The 24159-nt window shown below is 56.4% G+C and overlaps 6 protein-coding genes across 6 annotated transcripts, besides 1 other annotated feature; 3 read left to right on the forward strand and 3 right to left on the reverse strand.

Moving 5' to 3' along the window:
* Positions 1–962: 962 nt before the first annotated feature.
* N657DRAFT_683975 (uncharacterized protein) lies at positions 963–4024 on the forward strand (the record flags this gene model as incomplete). The annotated part of the gene is made up of 2 exons (XM_062796627.1): positions 963–2071; positions 2122–4024. 2 exons carry the CDS (start codon positions 963–965, stop codon positions 4022–4024), a joined length of 3012 nt encoding a protein of 1003 aa, XP_062643739.1.
* Positions 4025–4225: 201 nt separating this feature from the next.
* On the reverse strand, positions 4226–7738 carry N657DRAFT_649533 (DNA repair helicase). Its single transcript, XM_062793744.1, has 10 exons — positions 7300–7738; positions 7204–7244; positions 7138–7147; positions 7062–7081; positions 6864–6995; positions 6551–6804; positions 6377–6493; positions 5996–6326; positions 5839–5936; positions 4226–5785 (listed from the first exon to the last, which is right to left on the reverse strand). Exons 1-10 carry the CDS (start codon positions 7314–7316, stop codon positions 4415–4417), a joined length of 2391 nt encoding a protein of 796 aa, XP_062643740.1. The 5' UTR covers positions 7317–7738; the 3' UTR covers positions 4226–4414.
* A 705-nt stretch (positions 7739–8443) lies between these two features.
* On the reverse strand, positions 8444–9403 carry N657DRAFT_649535 (uncharacterized protein). The gene has a single exon (XM_062793745.1). It carries the CDS (start codon positions 9268–9270, stop codon positions 8803–8805), a length of 468 nt encoding a protein of 155 aa, XP_062643741.1. The 5' UTR covers positions 9271–9403; the 3' UTR covers positions 8444–8802.
* Positions 9404–15245: 5842 nt separating this feature from the next.
* On the forward strand, positions 15246–16062 carry N657DRAFT_238692 (uncharacterized protein). Its single transcript, XM_062786369.1, has one exon. The coding sequence runs from the start codon at positions 15393–15395 to the stop codon at positions 15867–15869; it is 477 nt and encodes a 158-aa protein (XP_062643742.1). The 5' UTR covers positions 15246–15392; the 3' UTR covers positions 15870–16062.
* Positions 16063–16254: 192 nt separating this feature from the next.
* N657DRAFT_683977 (uncharacterized protein) lies at positions 16255–17590 on the forward strand (the record flags this gene model as incomplete). Its single annotated transcript, XM_062796628.1, has 2 exons — positions 16255–17273; positions 17329–17590. The coding sequence occupies 2 exons, from the start codon at positions 16255–16257 to the stop codon at positions 17588–17590; spliced, it is 1281 nt and encodes a 426-aa protein (XP_062643743.1).
* A 3897-nt stretch (positions 17591–21487) lies between these two features.
* Positions 21488–21757: a sequence feature (Protein overlapping with rRNA (N657DRAFT_705564, KAK4119971.1) was converted to a misc_feature.).
* A 507-nt stretch (positions 21758–22264) lies between these two features.
* On the reverse strand, positions 22265–23737 carry N657DRAFT_580542 (PRP3-domain-containing protein; the record flags this gene model as incomplete). The annotated part of the gene is made up of 1 exon (XM_062789466.1): positions 22265–23737. The coding sequence occupies one exon, from the start codon at positions 23735–23737 to the stop codon at positions 22265–22267; it is 1473 nt and encodes a 490-aa protein (XP_062643744.1).
* Between the last annotated feature and the right edge of the window lie 422 nt (positions 23738–24159).

Below are 24159 nucleotides of genomic sequence, written 5' to 3' on the forward strand. Positions count from 1 at the left end.
CGATCGGCTAGATGATTGCTTGGGGGGATTTGAGAGTCCTTCAATATTGATAGAACAATGGGAAGGCAAACCTGTATGTATGTGTATGTCTGGAAAGAATGAACGGCGAAATGTCACCCCGTCTTCTTTCTCGTGACATTCGCATGCTGAAGCGGCCTGCAAGGCTGACACATGCCGCCCGGACTGACCGTGGGGCATAACTTCATGTTGCGTCTGGTAAACTTCCATCCAACCGGGACCGCCTCCCCGCTAAACAATCCGTCAGGTCTACTTGGTGGCTCTTGGCACTTGCGCAGGCCCCCTACCTAAACAAACAAGTAGGGGTATCCAGTTGTCTTCTTACAATGGAGGCTCAGCCGGAATTGAAGTTCGTAACAACTCGGGGCAGATTGATGAGCTCGGGTTCCAATTGCGGTGAGAGTTATCCCATCGAACCTATCTTTAGGCCAACTGCCCGATTTTTGGAAATTTGTGGCAGCCAGAAGAAAGTGGGGTTGGCCTGAAGGCTGGGCTTTCGGCGGCAGGCAGACACTGCCGGGTCGGCTCACCACGTCATCAGCCCACTGATGAACTCGCAACAGCAATTGGAAGATGCCTTTCTCTCCAGGAGCACCAAACAGCCCGGACTTTTCCTCACCATGTCTCGGACCGGACCTGACCCAAACTCTGCATCTTGTCCCTTCTCACAGTTTCTTGGATCAAACTCGAGATTGATCTAATTTGACTGCCACAACAAGGAGTGTATGCCTCTGCCATAGCTTCAAAGTTGGCGGTGTGCAGCTGCCTGATATTCATCCGCGGTTCCCCCCGTAGGACAAGGTATGTACTCCCAACCGATCTGGACAACATTCCTCTCCCTGATCGACCATATTGATGCCCTCTCGCATGCGACCCATCCTCTATTGTCTCCCCAACACTGCTGACAAACCCTATATTGGCCTAGATTCTCAAGACCACCAACCATGACCACCCCGTCCCCAACCCATCACACCCTCATCACCCCCTGCCGTCTCGCGCCCGTTCCTGTCCCCGAACCCGGCCAAGGCCTCGAAGGCATCCCGCCAATCCAAGCCCAATTTTTCTACGCCTCGCTCATCCCAATCGATGACCCCCTCTCGGCCGCCACCATCGTCAGCGCGTCAGACTCCAAGGTCGCCAAATCCCTTCTCCGGCCCTTCTCCCCGGGCGACAACGCCGCCCTCGAGCGCGCCTGGCTCGGCCTCGCCTCGGATCGCGACAAGCGCAACCACGAACACGCCCGGCGCAACCGAAACCCGAGCCCGGCCCTGTCGAAAGAGAATGCCGAGAAGTTGGCAGCGATCGTGAATTCGCTGGCGGCGAAACACAGGGGGAAACATGATCGGGAGGGCCTGGCGCCGGGGGCGGTGGCTGGAGGTGCGGCTGGGGTGGGAGAGGGTCTAGTCACGCCGGAGCATGGCGGCGTGCCGGTTTGTTGCGCCGAGTTGGCGATTGATGCGTCGGCTGAGCTACGGAGGGAATTTTGTGCGGTTACGAGGCGGAGACAGCAGATGCTGGATCATGATCGCGTGTTGGAAGGGGTTATGGCGCAGTTGACACGGTTGAGGGTGGAGGCCGAGGGCGCGATGCCGCCTGCGTCCGAAGCGGCGTTGGCGTTAGGGCCCAGTCCGGTCGTACAGATTGCCACGAGTGTCGGGTCGAGGTCGTCTACGGCATCTGCTGATGGGGTAGTTCTTCCGTCGAGTTTGCCTGTTGGCGGATTTATTCCCGCACGACCGCCGGTTCTAGATGACGGCATCTCGGGGAAGCCATTTGTGCGTGTTGAGCCGACTACGAGGTCGGATAGGTCGTCAGGAGTGGCTACCCCCGATGACAGGCTGGCGAGGATGACACCGAGGGGTAGGGCCAGAGATGACAGTCTCGCGTCAGCGCGTGAGCGACCAACTGCGGAAAAGCAGGAGGACTCGGTTGAGGTGCCTGTAGGCATCTCACGGTTACATATGGTCTCGCTGCCCGTCCTCCAGATGAAGCCTATCTACTGGTCTCCGGTGAACGACATTGCCACCGTCTTAAGGGCGACGTGGTTTTACAGGTGAGCATTCATCCTCAACACTGCGTGGAAACCTAGGCTGACACTTCCAGGGATACCATGGTGCCCGTCGAACCTATTGTCGCGAACCAACTAGAAGCAGGGTATCGTGAGCTCCGGCCGTGGACCGAAACGTGGGGCGATGAGCTCAGGTCTGCTCTTGACGTCGGCCCGCTCGGCGAGGAGAAGGTGGCACATCGCCTCTGGCCCGAAGTCACCGATAAGCGACACAAACCCAAGGAGGACGATAAACAACCAGAGCCGCCAATATCATCGGACCCGTTTTGCGCTGCGAGATGTTTCCGAGGAGAGGCAGCCGCAGAAGGCTCACTCGAGCCGGTCCATTCCGAACAGGACACGGCACTCGCCCCTCTTGAATCCCGGATGTATGCCAACTACCATGTCATTTATAAGGATGGTTCAACCGCGTTTCTGCTCAAGCCTAGCCAAAGGCCATCGGTCTACTACGGCCGGCGGCCCGTCTCCAAGATCATGAGGGGGATAACCGTGGGATTGCCTGTGGTGCGTGGGTTTGACCGGACTGCCTTTGAACGCGTGCACGGTAAGCGGGCAGCTTCGAGCAGCAAGACCATGGCAACTGCGACTTCAGTGGCAGAAGCGCCCCAGGCTACCGAGCGAGGCGACTGCCCAGGATGCCAGTCCGACAAGGAACGTGGTCAGGTCACAGATCTCGTCCTTGTCGCCCACGGCATTGGCCAGAAGCTGTCCGAACGTGTTGAGAGCTATCACTTTACCCATGCCGTCAATGCCTTCCGGAGAGCTGTCAACATCGAGCTCAATAGCCCTATTGTCAAGAGTGTACTTCGGCCTGAGCAAAACGGTATCATGGTGCTACCAGTCAACTGGCGCCACATTGTGAACTTCGAGGACGGCCCTACGAGTGAAGACAAGAAAGCCCATTCCCCGGAGGCCTTCACCCTGAAAGACATCGAGCCACCTACCATTCCCGCCGTCAGGGGCATGATCTCGGATGTCATGTTCGACATCCCGTTTTACATGTCGCATCTCAAACCCAAGATGATCGCCGCGCTCGTCAGCGAAGCCAACCGCGTCTACCGCCTATGGTGCAGAAACAACCCAGGCTTCTCCGACAAAGGACGCGTGCACCTCATCGCACATTCCCTCGGCAGCGCCATGGCGATTGAAGTCCTGTCCAGACAACCCACCCGCGTCCCACGCCCGCTCGACCTCTCCACCCCGATCCCCGAGACGCGCTTCTTCGAGTTCGACACGACCAACCTGTTCCTCCTTGGCAGCCCGGCAGGCTTCTTCCTCCTCCTCGAGCGCGGCAGCCTAGTCCCGCGGCGCGGCCGCCTCAAACCCGGCGCCGACGCCGCCGACACGGTCGCTAAGGACGTGGTCGGCGACCTGGGCCGGTTCGGCTGCATCGCCGTCGATAACATCTACAACATTCTCGCCAAGGAAGACCCCATCGCCTACCTGCTCAATGGCACCATCGACCCCGTCTACGCCGCCAGTCTCAAGGTGGCCTACGTGCCGAGCATTCACACGTCCTTCTTCAAATCCGTCGGCGACGCCGTCCGCGGGTGGACGGGCTCCTCCTCCGCAGCAACCTCCTCCTTGACGGGCGGTGATGGCGTGGAGTCGTCATCGTCAAAGAGACCGCCCACCGCCGCCCGCCTGCCGTCGCAGCTCGAGCTCGAGGTGCATGACTTTACGAGGGAGGAGATCGCCGAGAAGAAGGCCTTCTTGTTGAATGATAACGGCCAGATTGATTATTACCTCAGGTCCGGGGGCGGGCCGCTCGAGATCCAGTACCTGAACATGCTGAGCGCGCATACCAGCTACTGGGCCAACCAGGATTTGATCAGGCTGCTGTGTTTGGAGATTGGGCGGGTGCCTGGGAGGGGGCACACTTTGCCAGCCATGAGGGCGGTCAAGAAGGCCAAGGGGGGTTTTGTGGGGGAGCATTGATCTTCAGCCGGGTGGGCATGGGCGTGTTTCAGCGCTTTGTGGGTTGGGCGTGGATGGATTACAGCATTGTTAGCATGGCGTTTGGTGAAGTTGCGTGAGGTTTAGCATTGGAATACACGTTTGAGGCTTGCACCGAACGCTGCGTTAGATGGCGATGATGGCGGGGTTATTTTTTTATTTTTTTTTGCATTCATAGATACCCTTTGATAGACAACTGAATAATAGCGCAGCGTGCATTACTGAGGTGGTTCTATGTCGAGAGAGCATGCGTTGATGTCGGTTTTGGGTTTGAGTCGCAGCCGGACTTCAACACGAGCCCATCACTCCATACATGGCACATTATCTAGCCAACACAATACATAACCCACAGGGGAGTCCGGTCGTGGACGCTCAGCCGTCATTATGCAGTGCCATCAACTCAGCCTCATCGTCATCATCCATCTCGTAGTCGCTCTCCCGCCCATCGTCAACAGTCCTCGGCAGCGGATTCGACTCCCCCTCCTCCTGCGCCTGCAGCTCCTTGATCCGGTCTTCGTCCATCTTCTGCTGGTGCCTCTTCAGGTCCTCCATACTCCACGTGCTGATTCCCTCCTGGTCCTTGGCGCGGAAGGGCTGGGCCATGGTCTTGAGGAAGCGCCGGGCGCTGCTGACGGCCATGTCGGTGCTCAGGTTGACATCGGCGTCCAGTAGCGCCTGGTTAATCCACTTGGGCAGCTGGTTGCGCTTCTTCTGAAAGCGGCGGTCCGCGAGCACCATGAGCCCGTAGTCGTCCTTGCCGCGGAGGACGCGGCCCAGGCACTGGGCGGCGTGGCGCATGGCGTCGAACGAGAGGAAGTCATTCTCGCGGATGCGGTACGTCTCGCGCAGGAACTCGAGGCGGGCCTTGAGGATGCGCGACTCGGTGTACTGAAAGGGTACGCCGATGCACAGCACGGTGCGCCCGTACTGGTGGTCGAAGTCGATGCCCTCCGAGACCTTGCCGCGTGCAACGCATAGGAGCACCGCGCCGCGGCCGTTGCAGCAGGCGGTGCGGTATGTCTCGAGCGCGAGCGAGGTCTCTTGCGCATCGGGGGTCTCGACGAGAATGAGCTTATATTTCCAGACCTCGTCGAGAATGCCCATGCCCTGCCACATGCTGATAATGGACTCCATGTAGAGATAGGAGGGAAAGAATACAACCATGCCGTCCGGGGTGATCTTGGCGAACTCGGTCAAGAGGTTTCCGTAGTTTCGGACTACGCTGGGCTCGTTGCGGACCTGAAAGCTCGTTGATATTGACGCTTGGTCGCTCCCTCGAGTGACGATCATGGGCAAGAAAGACCGCCTGGCCAGGGTCATACTGTACGATTCCTGGACGACGGTGGGGAAGTCGAGCATTTTGGGGTACATCTCCAGCGGGGATATTGTTCCCGAGGTGATAATGACGGAACTGAAGCGGTCGAAGACGGGCTTGATGGCAATGGCAGCATCCAAGCAGGTGAAGTGCAGAACCGGATTTGGTACCTCGGCCGTGTCCGATTCGTAGGGCTCCAGAATCAGGAGGAAGCCCTTCTCGTATGTTGCTACCAGGGTCGCGAATGTGGCAACTTCTTGCAGGGGCTGATAGTCCTCAATGTTGGTGAGCTCAAGCGTCCTCACCAGTGAGGTCAGTCGCTCCGCGCAGAACCGTAGTGGCTTCTTCTCGATGAACGTGTGCTCTTTGAGATGTGCAAGGAAAGATGGCGGCGTCTCGGATATCACCTGCCGGACTTTCATCCTGGTCTAGGGGGAATCAGTACCGGAAATTGGAAGAGCGAGGCCGAACAGGAACCGACCTTGAGATATTCGATAAACCTCCTTAGGAATGCGACAAAGTGCTCTGCCCTCCGGATATTGCCAGGAACGGCCTCCTTGAGCAGATCGTCCGGAAGCGCTACAAAGAGAAAATTAGTGATCTTCACGGAGAACTGCAGGTAGAGTTAGCCGGCTTACTTGGGTTTGCCATGAAGGAGTCTTCCTGGCGGCCATCATCGGCGCCTCTGAGTCCTTCGACGAGCTTCTCGTATTCATCCTGCAGCTTCTGCTGGTCCGAATCCCTCATCTCGCTAATCCTGTTCTCGAGGTTCTGGGCGCCCCTGGTGGCTTTCCTCAGTGAATCCTCCGTGATGTCGGTACTGAGGGACTCGATGCACACGTTGTCAATGTTGTGGGCTTCGTCAAAGACGACAATGCAATCCTTGGACAAGTCCTTGGATACTCGTTCGGCAATTTTGGGATCCAGAAGGTAATGGTACGAATAAATGATGACGTTGCAGTATTGCATCTGAACGTAGTCAGCACCGGGAGGCAAGCCGAAGAATAAGGGCAACACACCATCCTCCGGGCGGTGAAGTATGGACATTGCTTGTGCTGCTCGCCGTACCGCAGAAGGCCGTCCAGTGTCCAGACACCATTCGGAACGAGGTTGTGAGGCTCAAGAAGGTCAAGGTTCTGGAGTGTACATCAGCATACGGAGCGGGCAAGTGGTGGAGAGAAGTTGGAACCTACGTCATGGTAGACACAGACTTCAACCTCCTCCCCCTTTTCCTTCTTCTCTTTGACGAAACCAGCTGTTAGACTGCGGCAGCGTGCATCGACCACGTTACCGCTCTTCTCCCGCTTCACTGACGGGTGCAGGCAGAGGTTTTTTCGACTGGTCAGACCGAGACCTCTGAACTCCTCCTCATATCCGAGCCGTTGTGCACGGAATTTCATGAGTGCCTTGAGCTCGACCAGGGCCTTTTCGATTTCGGACATTGTGCCTGGACAGCCAGTTAGCCATGCAAGATTTGACGTCGTTGGGGGTAGAGCAATGACGAACGGGAGCAGTAGATGAGCTTGCGGTGTGACGGATAGTACTGCTGGTAGGCCACAATGAGGGACAGCAAGGTGACTGTCTTCCCGGTGCCCGAGGGCATCTCCAGCACGCAGTTTCCCCCGGCATCGAGTGTCTCTGAGCGTATCCGTTAGCCAGCAATCCGCACGTCAGTCAAGAGCTATGTTTGAAGTAAATCCTCACTCTTCAAGTCCACCATATAGCTACATGGCAGCATGGAAGTTAGTGAAGTGCGCCGCAAAGTGGAGGCCAAACATACGCATATTGCTCTGGGCACAGATTAGCGTCTTGAGTGTCCAGAAACAGCAGAAGGAAGATGACCTGCCTGGATAAATCCGAGGATAGGGGAAAAGCACGGGCAAATCGCTGTTGCCATCTTGTCAGCCAGAAGAAGGCGCGGATGCGATAATGGTTTGCCTACTCGATGTTGAACTCCATTTTGACGGTGCATCTGATCAGGCGAGCAACCAAATCCGGAGCAAAACTCCTCTCATCTTCTGTAGAAGCGGCTTCGGTGGGATCGTCGAGTTGACAGTTCCGACCGATGCGCTTCTATACCTTGCCGTCTATTCTCGAGTTCCTCCCAGATGATACTGCGCTTTGGAGGTCCTGTTCCAATGGCGTGCGAAGTGCAAACCGTTCCGCTTGTTAAAGACCCGATCGGTCCACCCCGGTGATCTAAGTGCCGAAACCGTCTTTGAGAGGTGTCGAGGCCTGTAGCAACGCTCGAGCTAGAAACCCGGCAGCTTGATGTTGATGTCGGATATCACGTGGACTCGCTGCCTGGAATGAAGACGACGCCGAGACTTTGCCACAAGTGAGTGGTTGAAGACGTGGTGTGGGGTGCACACCGATGTGAGATGGTGAGAGGTTCTTGGCGACACAGCCGGCAAACGCCGAAATGGTGGGTTTCCCACTTTTGATCCGTCTCCACATGTGTCACCGTCATCAACTCTCAAAACACGCCTCAGCAGCATGCGAACATGTCCTCACTACGCAGCCTGAGCTTTGAGTTACTCCCGACTCTAAATGAGACAATTCGTGAAGCCCACATATTGCCGTTCGACCACAACCTCACGCAGCGGACAAGTTGACCGAGATGCCGAGACCGTTTCGACGCTGGTACTAGCTTACAGCAGCTGTAGGACGCGTTGCAACACTGAGCACTCGCCGGCGCGTTCAGTAACGCTCTGTAACTCGCCTCGCTTAAGGACCAAAAAACGGTGCAGGACCGGCCAAAGGCCATTCTTCCGCAGGAGGGCCACGGGCAACGAGGACGCCAAGAAATGACCACCGGCGGCAACACCGGCGATGGTTGCTGGCCCAGCATGACGCTATGCCCGTGGTGCGGCAAGTTATACCGACCGAGAACACACCTTAGCCGTGCCGTGTTCGTGCGGCCCCAGCACTTTTTTCGGTCCGGCCGATGCCCACGCTGGTGGACGGCCGCCTCGTCTGCCTACCTGTACCTTGGATGCCGAACCAGTCTACGCTCCGCTGACAGCGGAGTCCGCTCCGTCCCTGGCATGCCTTGATATCCAGCAGCATCCACCTAGCCAACAGCTGAATCTTGATGCAACTGGAGTGTGTCTCCCTCTTCCGCTCGTTTCGAACTCATCCGTTTTTAGCACACCTCACGACAGCATCTCCACCACAGCGCGAGTCTGTGTGCTCGCGCAGTTAACGTCGGATTCCCTCGGGACCGGATGTTTCAAGATATGCTGAATAAGACGTGCCTGAAAACAAGGTTTGAACCCTAGCTACCACTCCCTGCACCCTCTCCCTCCACCAACGTCAGTGCCGCTGAGTTGCATGGTTATGTAACCTCGGCTCGCCAAACCTCGCCCCATGAAGATGTTGTCCATCTCATCTCCAGCCTCTCATACGGGAGCGTCAGACCGGCTGTCTGACAGGCTCGTCGGTGTTAACGCCAGCCGGCAGAGCGTTTCAGGCAGCTAGGCAAGCACGTCGACGGCGCAGAGCCCGCGTGGAAGCCTTCGAGAACACTCTTTCCCGAGACTTCATAGTAAACTAAGGGTGCTGTTTGACAAGGGACAGGCGAGACGAATGCATCCCCTGAGTTCCGGTGACCCCGCGTCCACCTTGATTCCTTCTCAATACGTATCATACTTATCGCCCGCTGCCATGGGCGCCGGGCGGGGGCTCCGGGCGGGGGCTCCAAGGATGGGACTTGATGGGAGCTCGTTTCAGTCCTGAATGCTCGCCTCCTGATCAATAGTCCCATCGATCTAACTCCAAGTATTTGGAGGAGGAGCGCAAGTTCGATTCCTACCGCAACGCTTCCACGGGCGGGCTGATCGATAGCAGCACGCTGCTTCTTTCCGCAGTTCGCGTGAAGACCTCGGCTGCGGAAGCTGTCTACCCCCGGCATAGATGCACGAACACGAACAGAACCTGAGCAGAAGCGAGAACAGGAATAGGCCCTTCCCGCTCCACCCAGGAAAGCTCCGTGGCTCGGCTGGAGGAGAACATTTGGGGGCAATACCTTACTCCATACCCAACATGTTGATGGCACTCCCCTATCCAAGCTGCTTCAGCCCACAACACGATCTCATTCGCCAGTCGCCGTGGAACGGAATTGGGAGCGCTTGTTGGCGGCTGTTAAGCGGCTCAGCCACACTGACTTACAGATTAGCCGCAGGCACCGAGTTAAGAGATGCGGAGGGGTTCAAAAGGTGGGCAAGAATTCCTCCGCCCATTGGTTCTTCCTGTAGTCAGATTATCCGTGCCCCATACACGAGAGATCTACCGATGGGCGCTGCCACGCGATGATCGGATCCAGGGCAGGCTTCATACTGTTCTCTTCTCCAGACGCCGGACCCACTGCCGCACAATCTTGTCCTGCCCTAACATTAACTTCTTAGCTCGGCTTTGTTAATTCCTTGCATATCTTCGCATGGCTACTGGGTTGGTGCGGCAGAGCTGAGAGTGTGAGATGGACAGACAGCCCCCCAGGCAGCCCGATTCTGAGCATCGTGACTGTGCCATCTCTGTCGTGCAAATCTGAAACAAGCGCCATGCGCGGGGGAACTGCCGAGTGGAGGGTCGCCATCGCGAGTTTCCCCAACACCATCTATGGACGGTCTTTCGCCGCAACCTACATCTGGTGGTTGGTTCCAGCTTGGCGGTGTGATGATACCATATAGGGCCGAATGGATCTTGGAATCTCATGAGAATGAGTATCCCGGGTGGCGTCTACAGCGCAGACGAAAATAGAGTCATATCACACTTTCCCATCTGACATGCATGACATGGTTCTTCTTCGTCGATAATGACCTGATACGTGCTACTGCGTGACCGTGGTATTGCTGGCAGCATGTCTGGCCTCACGAGATTCACCTGAAGCTCCTGGGAGGCATCATGCTGTCCCAACTCAGACACGAGCTGCAGGGGCCGAGTTATGACAATCTACCAGAGACAAAGGTGTCTGTTCCCTACCATACCTTACCTAGCCGATGAGGTCCAGCAGCGGCAGACGAGAATGCAGACAAGCTACCATAAGGAGTAGCCGTAGGTTACTTCAGTCTCAGTTCATTGCTCTCGTGCCTGCAATGCAAGCTGCAAGGCATCACGCTCACCACGGAATTTCTTCTGTTGAGTCGGCTCCGTCAGGACGCAGGTGCCGCCAACAGAGCTGGTCCATGCCGGCGGGCCGATGGTTAGCGGGCCCTGGGGTTGCATGTCCTGATCGCTGGGAGGTTGGGACAACACGGGGAAATGGCGTGGACATCCGTGCTTAGAGATCTGATACTGCAGGCTGTTCCTTCAACGCCTGTCTCGAGGACTCCGTGACCCTAGAGACAAGACGGATACATCCTGGCTACTGTTGCATTTCCTCTTCTCTTCGTCAGCACTTATGATGCAATCAGCAACGGGCAGGCAAGGAAAGGGTGAACGAAGCTAACTTCTCACATGCGACAGCAACCATGGGATTGGAATTGGGGGCCATATGGTCAGTGTTCCATGAAACAAAAGTCGATGGCATCGTCATCAGCCACGCTCCCTGGCTGAAGACTGCTTGCAGGAAACGCAAATAGGTAGGTTCCAGCTTGGCGATGGTAACACAAATGAGGAGGGTTAGCCGCCCTCCAATCAGGTCCGCAGCTATATTTGGGGCAAAATCGCTCACGATCGGCCAGCCGACGTGACATCGTTCATTGTCATTTCACACCCCTCCCACGGTTTGGGGATAGCATCATGCAGCTAGCTCCTTTAGCGTGAGATAAACGCGATGGCAGGGGGAAAGGAACCAACAGGCGGATGGCGCAATCCGGTTCTTGGTCGGCTGTTTCATGTTTTCGTTAGGACCTTAGCTCCCGTGTGCTGGTGGTGTGTCTGCGCGCGCAAGGCCGTGATTAGATGCTGCACTGCGCTTCGCTCGCTTGTTTTGCTCCTCCATCCGCGGGTATCTCGGGGTGGCTGTGCTCCACGGGAGTGGGCAAAGTACCTGCTTTTTGAACACTCTGAAGCGGTGTGGTGGTAACGCAGTGTTGCATCTCAGGCAGTTGGGATCACCATTATCGCCGTCGAGTCAGCCCAGCCCGCCGGTCTTTGGGGGGAGCTCATGTCCCGACGAACTTGTCGGCACCGTACTGAGTGTAGGCGGGTAGGACGAGCTGCTCAATCACTTCGAGTTTGGCGTAGGTGATGAGCCCGCCACTTCTGAGCATCAGCAGCGGCTCGTGCCGAGCGACGTGTGGAACTTGAATATCGCTGAATGTTGGTCGGTGTCTTGAATTCGCGAAATGCTGATCTCAGCATGTCGCCAATATGGCTCGCCAAATTGAGGTGGTGTGGGTGGTCAGAATATTCAGCTGCCTTAGTCAGGTTTATCTTTTGGTTTCAACTCAAGCATCGGGCAAACGCAGGCTCCCGAAGCCACTCATCGCTGGTTGAAGCTGTCATTCCTGACAAGATGCCAGCCTGCAGCGTTTGCAATTTGCACGTGGTAGGGAGACAGACTGTCTGAGTCGGGCTGCGTGAATAGGACGAAAGAAAAGGTGGAGCGTTGGATTTCCACCCATCCGTTTCTTTCGTCGAGTCCTTGTGTGCCGTTGCATTGCTGCGACTGTCTGTTGGCTTCGCGATCCTGCCTGTCTTCCGCGGGGCCCCCAGAAACCATGCAGTATTGGTCAATCTTGGGAGAATCCTTCCAATGCGACGTACCCGGACGATGGTCGCATCGACTAATCGGGCCTTGCCATGAACCTTGCCTGCCCCGTTGATGGAATGCCGCAACTGGAGGATTTAAAGTGCTGAGGCGCAGCAAAGCATGATACTGGTACGCAGCCGCTATTGACAATCATTGGGCGAACGACAAATAGTACGGAGTTATGATCTGACAGTATGCAGTGCCTTTATTAATGAAAGTGCATGCGCCGTTTGCTCTGCCGGACTTGTGAAGAGCAGTGTCTGGTGAAGCAGAAACTTGAACAGGGGCCGTTGTTAGTGTCTGTCGATGCTCCACCAGGGAGACGGGGGCAGAAGCAGGTGGAGACACTGTGTAGTGGGTCGATCCTCAGATCATAAAGACAGGCCCAAACGAGCCAACCACGGCAGCCGAGATCCTGCACTTGGACACTAAGAAAGCCACATCGAAAACTTGAAGATTAAACACGGGGCAATGGCAGCCAGAACAAGATTTACTGTGGTAGACGTGTGGAAAATCGTTCACACGTGCCTTCAGTTCAACGCATTGGCATCAGCGATCCGGGGAGGTTAAGGTACCAGGTATGTTGCTGGTTGAGCAAGATGTGGACAACATGACCTGAAAGCCTTGTGGAACTCCAAAAAGCCAAGATTGACATCCTCAGATGTCAGTGACCTACATGTGATACGCAAGACCGCTCAGCCCAAAGCTTTGATTCCTCCCGAGACTTGGACCTGGATAGGGCGACCACTCACGATCAAGGACCTTGGTTCACCTCAAGCTTGGCTGTTTAGGGGTTGGCGCAGCTGGATTCACTCCCCGCCGCCTGGTGCTTAAAGTGTGCGGTGCCACACGAGGGCAGCCGATTTGACAGGACTGCCGTGTTTCAGCTGCACAGCTACCGATCCTTCTGTTTGTTGTTGTGTTAGGCTTCCCATTAGGCTTCCCAAGCCTAGCCCCGCAATGGTGGTTGTGGCTGGGTTCGAGTGACATTTCGACTCTCACCTGTAGTTGGAGAGCTGTCGCCGGATGAGGGTGTCGAGCGGGCAAAGGGAGATCCGTGGTGATTTGATGGTGACGGCAACTCTGACTGCCGATCGGGCCAAATAAAGTACGTAACTGCAATACCTCCGTAGTGCGAACTGAATTCCGTTCAAGATCAAGAGCCGGTGGCCGTTTGTGTGGCTTCCCCCTTTGATTCGCTTCTATGGTCCCTATTGGGTCAGTACATCGCAAAGCAGGTTTGCTGGGTAAGATGACACAGGCCTGTATTGTTCAACCACAACTCGCGGAGATGGTGAGCGCACGACGAGGGTTCACCAGTGAGCCACCTTCCAGAAATCGTTGCCTGGAAGTATTGTTGGATCCCGCGGCTGTGGGGGTGGGCACTTTACAATCCGACTCTGCCCGGTTTGTTTGTTAGCCTGGCACATGGCGGCCAAATGAGAAAAGGAAACGGGAAAGAAAAAGAAGGAAAGAAAGTAGGAAAACTGAAATAAAAAGAAGGAAACATGTAGAAAGAAAAGGAAACAATAAGGAAAGAGAAGAGAAGTACGAATAATAAAGGAAAATAGGAAAATGAAAAATAAGAGATAAGAAAAAGAGAAAGAAGGAAAGACGGTGAACACCACACAGTCTTGTCTAGTTTCTTTCACAGAATCCAAGCTAACAAACAAACCAGGGCCTTATTGTACTTGTACAGGCCGGATTGAGCGCCGTCATTGGTCTGCCCTGCGGCCGCTCCGACATGCCACAACTCGTGCGGAGAGGAGAGGAAAAAGATCACACAACAAGCCCATGTCATCTTCGAGTTGCTGCGTACCTTATGCAAGTCAACATCATGAGGAGACCGTTGGAGCTCTCCGTACGCTGATGAATTACTGCGGCTGCAAGACCCGGAGACTGGTGAGATGTCGGTAGTGGGGACGGGAAGGCCACTGTCCTGGCAGCCCTATTAGGGTGGACGGAACGGCGAGCCAAACGGCACCGTACCAGACCCTAGCGTCTCCGCAGTCTCCACACCAGCCCTAGCCTAGCGCATCGGCCCACCCTTGGAAGGCATCGCTGGTCGTGCTCATCATGAACCATGAATGGAGTGAAAACATCCATGGAAGATTAATCCCGCACTGCGTGGGCATCGCAAAGCACCAGCGGAGATTGAGTATCATACATAAGGTATTGTACGGAGTACTGCATAGTTATCGCCGAAATCCATAAATGCCTTGCTTAACAACCTGGAAGCATGATTTTGACCCGCATGGGCATCGATTCGCAAACGGCAGGGGCCGGATCACACTTGATGCTGGCTGGTCACCTTACAACTGCCCAATCACAGACGACACGCGACCGTGCACTTTGCGCCCCGTGGATCCACTGGGGCCAAATTCCGCCAACTTCTTGTCGAACTGACGGTTTGTCGGTTGCAGCTCAACTCCCCAGATACAGCACAATCATCACGACAAAATCTGCCCTGGTACGTTTACTCAACTCGAGTCACCATTCACCTTTTTTCACACAAGTTATCCAATGCATGAGATTCTGGCAAAATCACCTTGGGAACAGGTTGGGGGCCAACAGGCAGTGGGGAGCGGGTAACAATGAGGTGGACCAGTTGGTCTCGGGCTGCGTTCGGCATCGCGATGTCAGATTCTCAAGACCTCTCAAGGATCAATTGAGTCCATACTCAACCTCTAGCTACCTGGGAGCATCACATCGAGTCTGACAACCCAGCCAGTCACAATCGCGCCAGACAAGCGCAAGCGCTCGCCTCGCCCACGGATGTACGGAATACTGGCAGCTCGGCCACTTGTACAGCCAACCGCGCATGGCCCTGGTCTCCCGTCCCTCAACACCCTCCTCGTGGGTCGCCGACCGCCGGGACGGTTCGCCGCAAGGCCAGCATGAACGCCCTTGTATTTGCGCAGCATTCAGATTTCGGGCTGCAGGGTTTAAGCATTCGAGTACCGCTGCCATGGCAGTGCCATGGCCGTTACGGATACATCCCATCTTCCCCGCAAGCGTTTTCGGCGCCCATCAGTGGGCCTTGTGATGCCGACGGGCCCGGCTTGAGGTTCGTGGTGGCTTTCACTACCATGTTTCTCAGCAGTCCCTGCTCCTGAGCGCCGCCGGGCGTTCCCCTCCGGCTGCCGGGATGCACTGCAAGAAGCCCAGGCCAAACGTTTCTCTCGTTGCTGCAATGCCAAAGCTGCTGCAGATCTACCGACCTTCGGTCTGCGAAGAGAAATCAGTCTCACTGATGAGTCTTGCCCGGCCCAAAAAGGTCTCGCTGGGAGGACCACGCCCCACCAAAGCTGCAAACGGATCCAACAGCTCAAGCCAAGGGGATGGCGCAGGGTTCTCCTCCCCTACCCCGGCTACTTTTAGACAACCCCTGTCCACTTGAGACACAACTGCTCCCAACATGGTGCAGCGTTTCTATTTTCCTCCCCCCTCACCTGTTCTTCCCGAGTGGGAGTTCCTCCTCACACGCCCCCGTGGACTGCCGCTGTCCAGTCACACCTCCAGAGTCCTCAACACGTCTCGCACTAACCCGATCGCGGGTGCTACCGATGCTGTTCAACCAAATCCTTCCTCTTCGGGCTGGTGCTCCCCAGCCTTGTCTTCTCTTGTCTCCATACCTTCGCAGGGGAAGGTTGTTGCTGACCCCTGGTGCTGTTGGTCCTTGTGCGCGAGCCCCTGTCCCCGGTCAAGACTCCGGGCGAGATGCACAGCATCTCTTTAGCCCCCAGTTGCTCAGAGCGGGAACGCGTCTGGAGATGGCTACTCCATTCTTAGCCAGGCAGAAACCTCAAATCTTATAAGAAACCCTTGTTGTCTGCCCTGTCAGGCACACTCATACTTCAGTTGCCACAGGCTGCCGCACATCCATCTCAAGTGGACGCAAGGTTCTTCCACCTCTGCAGTGTTTCGCATGTACTGGAAACGTTTTGCCGGTCACTTTCCCGCCGCCCTCTATATCTGGGCTTGCTGCCCTCTCTTGCTGTTAGAGAACCTCGACGCGCTTAACCACCAATCGGACTCGAGGCACTACACCTCGCAAGTCAACCCCTGGCCACCGCAGTCCAACAGACATCAACGGTTCTCGTGCACCGTCAGCCTTCCTTACCCTCCTATCTTTATTACACTGCGGCACCACCCAATAAATAGCCCGCGCTCGCCCAGCACTTGACGTGTACCACATCCATCATGGAGCGAACCCCGCCGCCCTCCCTCACAAGGTCGCCTTCGTCTTCCGCGAACACTTATTGTCCGTCAGAGAGGTCCTCTCTAGACTACCCCTCGCCAGGTCTGGTAGAACAGCAATACAAGATCACGTCGATATATGGAGAACAGTCGTGCGTGACACCGCCCATGGACCCTGAGCTGTCTCTTCCGCCGCTCGACTCGATGGGCCACCCCGACTGGAACAGCACGGCCGTTATGCATTCAGTCTCGTCTGCCGCCGGCATGCCCAACGTCCTGTCGGGGGATTACGACGCGTTCGGGAGCTACCCTTATAGCCACGATGTCTACCAAGGTCACCCCTCGAACCATCCACCCTCGATTGACGCCTCGGCTCCCCCGCCAACCGGAACCGCCCCCCGGTCCCCTGTGGTGCCATTGAGGACGCCGTACACACCTGGCGCCTCGGTCCCGCCCATGACGCCGCGGATCAAGATGGAGGGGTCTTCGGACTACAGTCAGAGCACCGACGCGTCGCACTACCCTTCGCCGCGGTCCATCCACACATCTTACCCCTCTGACAGTGGGCCCTACACCAGCAGCACCTCGGCCGGGTACTTGTCCGACAGCGGTTCGACAACATGGCACAAGCCCGATTACCAGCCCGTTGAGCCCGAGCACTTCTACCCCGGACCGCCGCCGCCGCCGCCCTCCGCATTCATGCACGACGCCAGGAGGCAGTACCGGGTGGCGCGGCCGAAGCGGGCGCCGCGCCGTCTGACGACCAAGGAGGAAGCCAACTTTCAGTGCGAAGTCAAGGGGTGCGGCAAGCTATTCAGTCGCAGCTACAACTTCAAGGCGCACATGGAGACGCACGACGAGAAGCGTGAATACCCCTTCCCATGCCAGGTGCCCGATTGCAACAAGAAGTTTGTGCGCAAGACGGACCTGCAGCGGCACCACCAGAGCGTGCATCTTCGGGAGCGCACCCACAAGTGCGACTATTGCAGCCGCATGTTTGCGCGCAAGGATACTCTGAGGAGGTGAGTTCAGACCCTTCCATGTGGTCTGAGCATTGCTAACCCGGAATTTCCACAGGCACATGGAAGACGGCTGCTCCAAGAGATTCGACATTGGGACCCTCGACCTCCGCGCCGAGGCGTTCGACCCCATGCACCCCAGCGCGCGCTCCATGGCGGCGCCAATGGGACACATGATCCCGCCGCCGGGTGGCCTACCGCCCATGGCCATCCCCCCGCTCTGCGGCCCCAGTATCCTCGGTTCCATGACCCCTTCGATGCGCCCTCGGGAACCCCTTGCCAGCGGTGACCACTCTCAAGGTCACAGCTGGGGGAGGTGATGACACAGAAGCATTCAGTTCAACAACGGGGCGCTTTTCTTTCTGTTTGAACATATTTCACTATTTCTCTGGGTAGATACCAAGGAGGCGTCGAGGGCAACAAGGCGGGAATTTCTTTTGGTTTGGTCTGGTTTGTTCTTCCTTGCTTTTCAAGGTATGTATGAATAATGTACGTGGCATGGCGGCAACGGTGCTTTTGGCTACACACTGGGCTCAGGGACCGGGAAGATCTCGGATCACTCGGCGGCAACTGTCTCTACAATGGGATACTTTTTTATCTTTCCAGCCTGCTCTCTACTTGGGAGAGAATCCCACTGTGTGGAGTAAGACATGTGTCCTGCTTGAATACACTGGATATGTACAAGACGGCATCATTTTAGTTCCAATCGAATGAGAGAGAACAGGTTTGGCGATAACGGCTCTATGCGTTTAGATTGTTCGTTCCGAGCGTGACCCGGCTATTGCGACAAATTCCTTGAGAACCTGGAGGGAACCAGGGGTTGAGGGATCAAGAACCTGTGCCGCAGCCGCCTCCGAGCTCCGCGGCGGGCGGACGGGACCGGCACGCTAACATTAAGACTCCACACGTGGGTAGGTATTCTGAACGTGTTCCCGCCGTACCGTTAACGTTACCAGGGGCGCGCATCAAGTTTGACAAATAAACCATCAAACTCGACCAACACGCCGAACACAAAATGGTCAGGTTCCTGCTTCACTTTTCCAAGCGCTGAAGCCCGAGAGCAAGCTGATTCTGGCCAAGCGCGACAATGAGACTTGGCAGATGCGCGCATGCTCACAACCCTCGACCAAATAACTAGGCCGTCATCTCGGTAACATTTGTCATCAGCCAGGGCGGGAAGGGCTGCAGATGGCCGGCTCCTTGCATCTGGGGGACTGCCAGGACAAATGCTGCGCCCATGTCGCTTTTGCGGTCGATACTCTGACTGCATGACACCTTCATCAGCTTCCAAGACCGACGAAGAACGAAAACGACAATAATGCAGTCATTCTAGGCTGACCAAATGGCAAATTGCATGAAACCTAGGGCCGGGGGACAGGATCGCCCACTAGCTCGGGAAACGGCCCACCCGGAGACATCACAGCTCACGGCTTCTTCGCCTCCCACAATCCTGACTTGACGATTGGATCCAACACGGACGTGTCCTGCAATTGGATGTCTCCCAAGCGAATCCCACTACATCGCTTGGTCCTTGGGGCTGTCGCGTTTCTCAGCCACTCAGCTGCAGTCATGCTAAGCCCTACGGTCCGACGTCACACGGCAGCAACCAAGGAAGGGATGCGGACTTAGAAATCGGCAGTCAGCTGCCAAATAGTAGGCTCGCACTTTCATGTACGGGTCTGCGCAAGTTAAATCAGCGTCGGTGTCTAATGCAGAAACTGTCATGGTAGGACAGGCGTGAGGAAGAGAGAAAAGGATGCACTTGCAATTTCGGCAGGGCTGCATCCAGTCCAACGGCGATGCGATAATGGTAGAATTCGGGGCTCCGTGGTACAGAGGAGGTTCGCATTGATCCGTTGCTCATCAACAAGGAGGCAATTGGAACCAGATGCTGTTGCGCCTGTGCGACGGAGCTCTCCGTCATTCCCGGGCCCTGGTCGGATGCTGAACCAATAAACCGACAGGCCGGGAGAGAGGCAAACGGTCGCTGCCGTCTGTTCCTCCAATCATAATCCTGGCACATTTCCAGGTGGTGAGATTGACCTCGCCCTGGACCAGGGTTTGGGTCCAACTCTGTTTTGGACGGACTTCCACTTCTCGTCGAAGAAACCCAACGATCCGGCCAAGCAGGCATGCAATTGCCGGTCAAACGTCTTATTATCGCGGCGACCACCTGATCCCCATGCCAAGGTAGTTTACAGTATCGCCAGCAATGACAGTCCCCATAACGCTACCCACGACGGCTCCGGTGTGGTCAACAAGGCCGCGGCCCAATGAAGCGCATTGCAGGTTGCAGCCGAAGATCCTTCTGCAGGCATCCGCGGCCATCGTCAGCCCCTGGGCCGCGTCACACAGCGCGGCCGCTTCCCCGTATTGAGACGGGATTCCCGTGGCCCGCAGCCGCGAGTGATGACTAAGTACCCGGGGTATGAGCACTCATCGCCGACGTACCCGCGATCAATCCAACTACCTACGTGCAATCACGCGTACGTACATTTTTTCCTGTTGGGCTACACTCTCGGCTGGGCACCCGCAGGGGATCAGTCACTGACGCTCTCTGTCCTTCGGGGACGGTGTTGCTAGTAATCGGCTTGGTCCATCGCGCCAAGGTATGGCCTGCATGCTTTGGGGGCCGCCGACATGAGCACAGCGATTGGCCAGACAGCCGCCTGGCACGACACTGTGCAAGGGTGCAATATCGCTGCTTGACTTGCTCCCAAGGACCAGGCCAATGGATCCGGTAACTAGTTACAGTACACTGTACCAAACGAACAAACCGGCTATGGCGTGCATCACGGACATTGCTCTTCCCTGCTCGGCCTCGGAGATGGCATGGGGTGGAATATCACAGCGCGGTTCCTCCAGCCAGTCCAAGACAAGCCCGCGGTTGCTGTTGGTGCGACATGGCTCGACCTACATACACAGGAGGATTTAGCCTATCATCCCCACCCAAGAAGACAAGGAATCACCGAAGGATCCTGCCAACCTTGGTTCTCTTGTTCTCTACACAGCAGTAGCACGGCAGCACCGCCGGATAACTTGTACATGAGGTCGCCGATCGTCAATACTACCCTGATTAGGTGGGCCATCTCGTGGAAGAACGACACGCGTTCGCTGTTGTCCCCGTCGTCCTAGCGCAACACCGCCCCAGTTGATCCCGAATGTCACGGGTCGTGACAGTGTGAGGTTCATGTGCGCAACTCCTGGTTCGACTGGACAGTTCGAACCACGGTCCCTCTTTTGAGGGTGTTACGCAGTGGTCAGTTGCGCCCACCCGTGACACCGAATCCCGAACCGGAGGCCTCTCTTCTCTTGCCTAGGAGGGGAGCTGGAACCGTGGAAAGGGCTGCCCCGACCTCGCCCGCAATAACTAGGAGCAGCAAGCACCCATACAGCCTCCCTGTGTCCACATTGCTTCGGCAGTTGGCGCCCGGTCCCGCAACGACGGGTCGCTTCGTCACACGGGCGGATCAGGAGATGGTGGTGCGGCGACCTAACTGTGCCGTTCCGCTATTAAAACGGGGGCTGCACGTGATATGGCCGCTGATACGCATAGCTGGGGGACAAATGTGTGGCCTTTTTTCCCTGGTCGTCTTGTTCAAGAACGTAGTGGGACCTTGAAAAGCCCCTGTTCTAGTCTCTAGCTATGGGAAACAGGTTTGGACGGGCAGAGTGGAAGGAAGTTGGTCCGTTAGCAGGCATGGCTTGTTGGCCAGACAGGACGAGTTTTGTTACGGCCCTGATGCCGGCTTCTCGGGACCGGTGACAGCACCCCGACAGCGCCCATACCCCTTACGTATAGTTAGCGCGCACGGTTGTTCGTTATTAAGGTGAGAATGAGCAAGACAAGATTCACCTCGAGCGTTAACCCAATACGGTAGCACTTTGCCTGGTTTTTTTTCCTTCCTTTTTCCCTTTTCCTCTTTTTTCTTCGTTAGCATGGAATAATAGAATAGGACGTGTGGTTCTATTTTGTTGGTTTCTAGGACCGCCGTAATGATTAATAGGGACAGTCGGGGGCATCAGTATTAAATTGTCAAGGTGAAATTCATGGATTTATTGAAGACTAACTACTGCGAAAGCATTTGCCAAGGATGTTTTCATTAATCAGGAACGAAAGTTAGGGGATCGAAGACGATCAGATACCGTCGTAGTCTTAACCATAAACTATGCCGATTAGGGATCGGACGGCGTTATTTTTTGACCCGTTCGGCACCTTACGATAAATCAAAATGTTTGGGCTCCTGGGGGAGTATGGTCGCAAGGCTGAAACTTAATGAAATTGACACCATTTCGGAAATGGGGCCCGGTAACCCCGGCATCAAGCCTCGGATCTCTGTGGCCGCGGTCCCTGCTAGAGTCTGCTGACTACACGTGCACGGTAACTCAGCAGTCATGTTTTTGGAGGACCTAACTGGTGGCATTGTTTCGAGTATCACAGCCTTGCGTTTGCTAGATTGGGATGCTGCTGAAGAGCTCCATCCCATGCAGGGCGAGTCTCACTCACCGGGACCTTCTGAGAGCTGACTTCTTGGATTAGGAAGCATCGCAGACAAACTTCCAAAAATCGGGAAGCGGCCATGGCATACCCGTGGCAGAAACGGGCATGTTGCGGTTTGGAACCCATGCAAGGGCAGTCCGCCCTCGGGTCCGAACTTATATGCGCGTTCGGCTCTGGAGGTTCGACGGGGCCGTTGTATTATAAGTGGAAACTGGGCAGGATTCGACATCACGTCGTACCAAGTGACTCGGAGACAGAAGGATTGAAGGCGGCATGATGGCGTATGCCAAGCGGGACAATGTTTCCTGGGTTCCCCTGAATCACACGGCAACGGCGCTCCCGCCGCACCGCCAAAACACGGGATACCATACGAGTCGCAAGCCTGAAGCGGAACTCTATCCATTGATGAAGTCCCTGGTGTGCTGGCCGCCAGTGTCCATCATGCAGAGTCTATCACTCACAACAGCTCTCCACACCATGACGCCCAGTCCTCTCACATCGGGGTATTCTTGGCCTGCGTCCAGAAGTTGTCCATCTTCCTCTGTGCGAGGAACTCCCTCGCCTCGCCGTCCGTCTCGCACACCTTGCTCCCCCACTTCTTGAACGCAGGCACCTTCGCCATGCCCTCAAACACCAGCACGCACTTGTTCGCCGACAAATCCTTGGGCTGCCCGTTCTCGTCCTCGCCCTTGAGCCACTCCCGCACGGCAGCAGCGCTATGACCCGGGCCAGACGCGGTCACGTCCCTCTCGCGCGAGGGCAGCGACTCGGTCCAGTCGATGCGTCGCAGCATGAGCTTCTTGTAGTTGTTGACGCTGTGCTCGCCGCCCTCGACAATGACGAGGCTGAACTTGGGGTGCATGATGCACACGCCGCTGAGGCCGTTCTGCGTGGCATTGATGTTGATCTTGTACCGGTGCTGCCCGTTGGCCAGGCTGCCGATCTTGAACACGCACACGTGGATGCCCTTGGCCGCGTCCTTCGCCTGTTGGGTCGCGAGCTTCTCGTGGCGTTGCTCCTTGGTCAGCTTGCGCTCCTCGTTGGCCTGCATGTGCTTCTCGAAGCGCGCCGCGATCTCGCGGTTGACGCGCGCCTCGACCGCCGTCGGGTCCTTGACGGCTTCTTCGCCCAGGACGCGCATCAGGTTGGACTTCTTGACCTTGGGCGGTGGTGCGGGCTCGAGGCCGAGCCGGATCTTGGCTTGTTTCTCCTTGAGCTCCATCATGCGCCGCTGCCGCCGGAGCTTTTGCTGCTCCTTGGGCGTCAGGTACATGGGCTTCGGCTCTGGGGCAAGCTTGTCCTGCGGCGGCTCGATGGCGACGGGGTGTTGAATGTAGAGCGTGACGATGCTGTCTGGCGTCGTGACCTTGAGGGACTGCGGAATGTTGCTGTAATCTTTCCCGTCGATGAGTCCTTCGTCCCACCACTCCAGGTCGGGAGGCGCTTCGACCATAAACGCCTTCTCGACGTCCCGGTCCTCCTCCAGGCCTGCCTTGCGAGCCTGCTCGGCAATCCTCCTCTTCATCTCCTCCAGCGCAGCCTGTCTCCGGAGGGCATTGGCCTGCTGAATGTATTTGCCCTTCTGATTGAAGATGAGCTGCCTCGGTTCTCTTGCCCTGCCCGCTGGCGCATTGCTCGTATCCAGATACGGATTTGCCCGGGCGGCACCTTGCGTTGTCGTCGAGGGCCCCTGTGGCTTTCCCCTAACGATTCTGCCAACATCTAGAGTCGAGCGCTGGTCAAGTGATGCCCTGAGGGAGTCGCTCGGTTTAATCGGGGCGTTGAGGTCGGCGAGGACTGGGTGAAGGGGTGTGTTGAGCCCTCCTTTTGCCTTGGCAGTGCCGACGGCGGCAGCGACACGGGCCTTGAGGGCAGCCATGCGGTCGGCAGCCGACTCGGGTTTCTGGATTCTTGATGTAGAGTCATTGCGAGGGCCGAGCCCGCCAGATTGCTGGTTCCGGTCCATCGTCAGCTCATGCGCCGCTCGTCGCTTCGAAACCGTCGGCGGACGTCGAACCGAGCGAGGCTGAGAATGTTGGAATGATCGCCCGCTCGAACACAATCGTAGACGTGCACAATCTCTATCTCGAGAGTTTAGGCGGCGGCAATCGTGTCGATCCAAAAGATGGAGGCTCCTGGTTGTTGGCGCGTACGAGACGACGACACGCTGAGAAGGTTAGGACGTGAATGTGGTTTGTTTAATGCAGGGTGAACGGCGAAGCTTGGGCCGGGGCTTGTCTGGCGTCTGCCAAGCTCCGCAGCACCAAGCGCCTGGGCCTCTGGAGCAGCCGCCCCACATGTATCCGCTACTGCCTAGGCTCACCGCCAAAAAATATTCTCGGTGTTGCACTTGTCTCCAAATCCCCACCAATCACTGATTTCAAAGCT

Source organism: Parathielavia appendiculata, assembly GCF_033297405.1.
Source record: "Parathielavia appendiculata strain CBS 731.68 unplaced genomic scaffold N657scaffold_20, whole genome shotgun sequence".
NCBI classification, from domain to species: domain Eukaryota; kingdom Fungi; phylum Ascomycota; class Sordariomycetes; order Sordariales; family Chaetomiaceae; genus Parathielavia; species Parathielavia appendiculata.

What these genes read in the sequence shown, in the direction of transcription:
- N657DRAFT_649533 (XM_062793744.1), bottom strand. An exon ending in ACTTCACCGCCCGGAGGATG is followed by an intron (nt 6,327 to 6,376) that starts GTGTGTTGCCCT and finishes GACTACGTTCAG; the next exon opens with ATGCAATACTGCAACGTCAT. An exon ending in GGTTTATCGAATATCTCAAG is followed by an intron (nt 5,786 to 5,838) that starts GTCGGTTCCTGT and finishes GATTCCCCCTAG; the next exon opens with ACCAGGATGAAAGTCCGGCA.
- N657DRAFT_238692 (XM_062786369.1), top strand. Translation starts at nt 15,393, where the DNA reads ATGGCGCAGGGTTCTCCTCCCCTACCCCGGCTACTTTTAGACAACCCC.
- N657DRAFT_649535 (XM_062793745.1), bottom strand. Translation starts at nt 9,270, where the DNA reads ATGCCGGGGGTAGACAGCTTCCGCAGCCGAGGTCTTCACGCGAACTGC.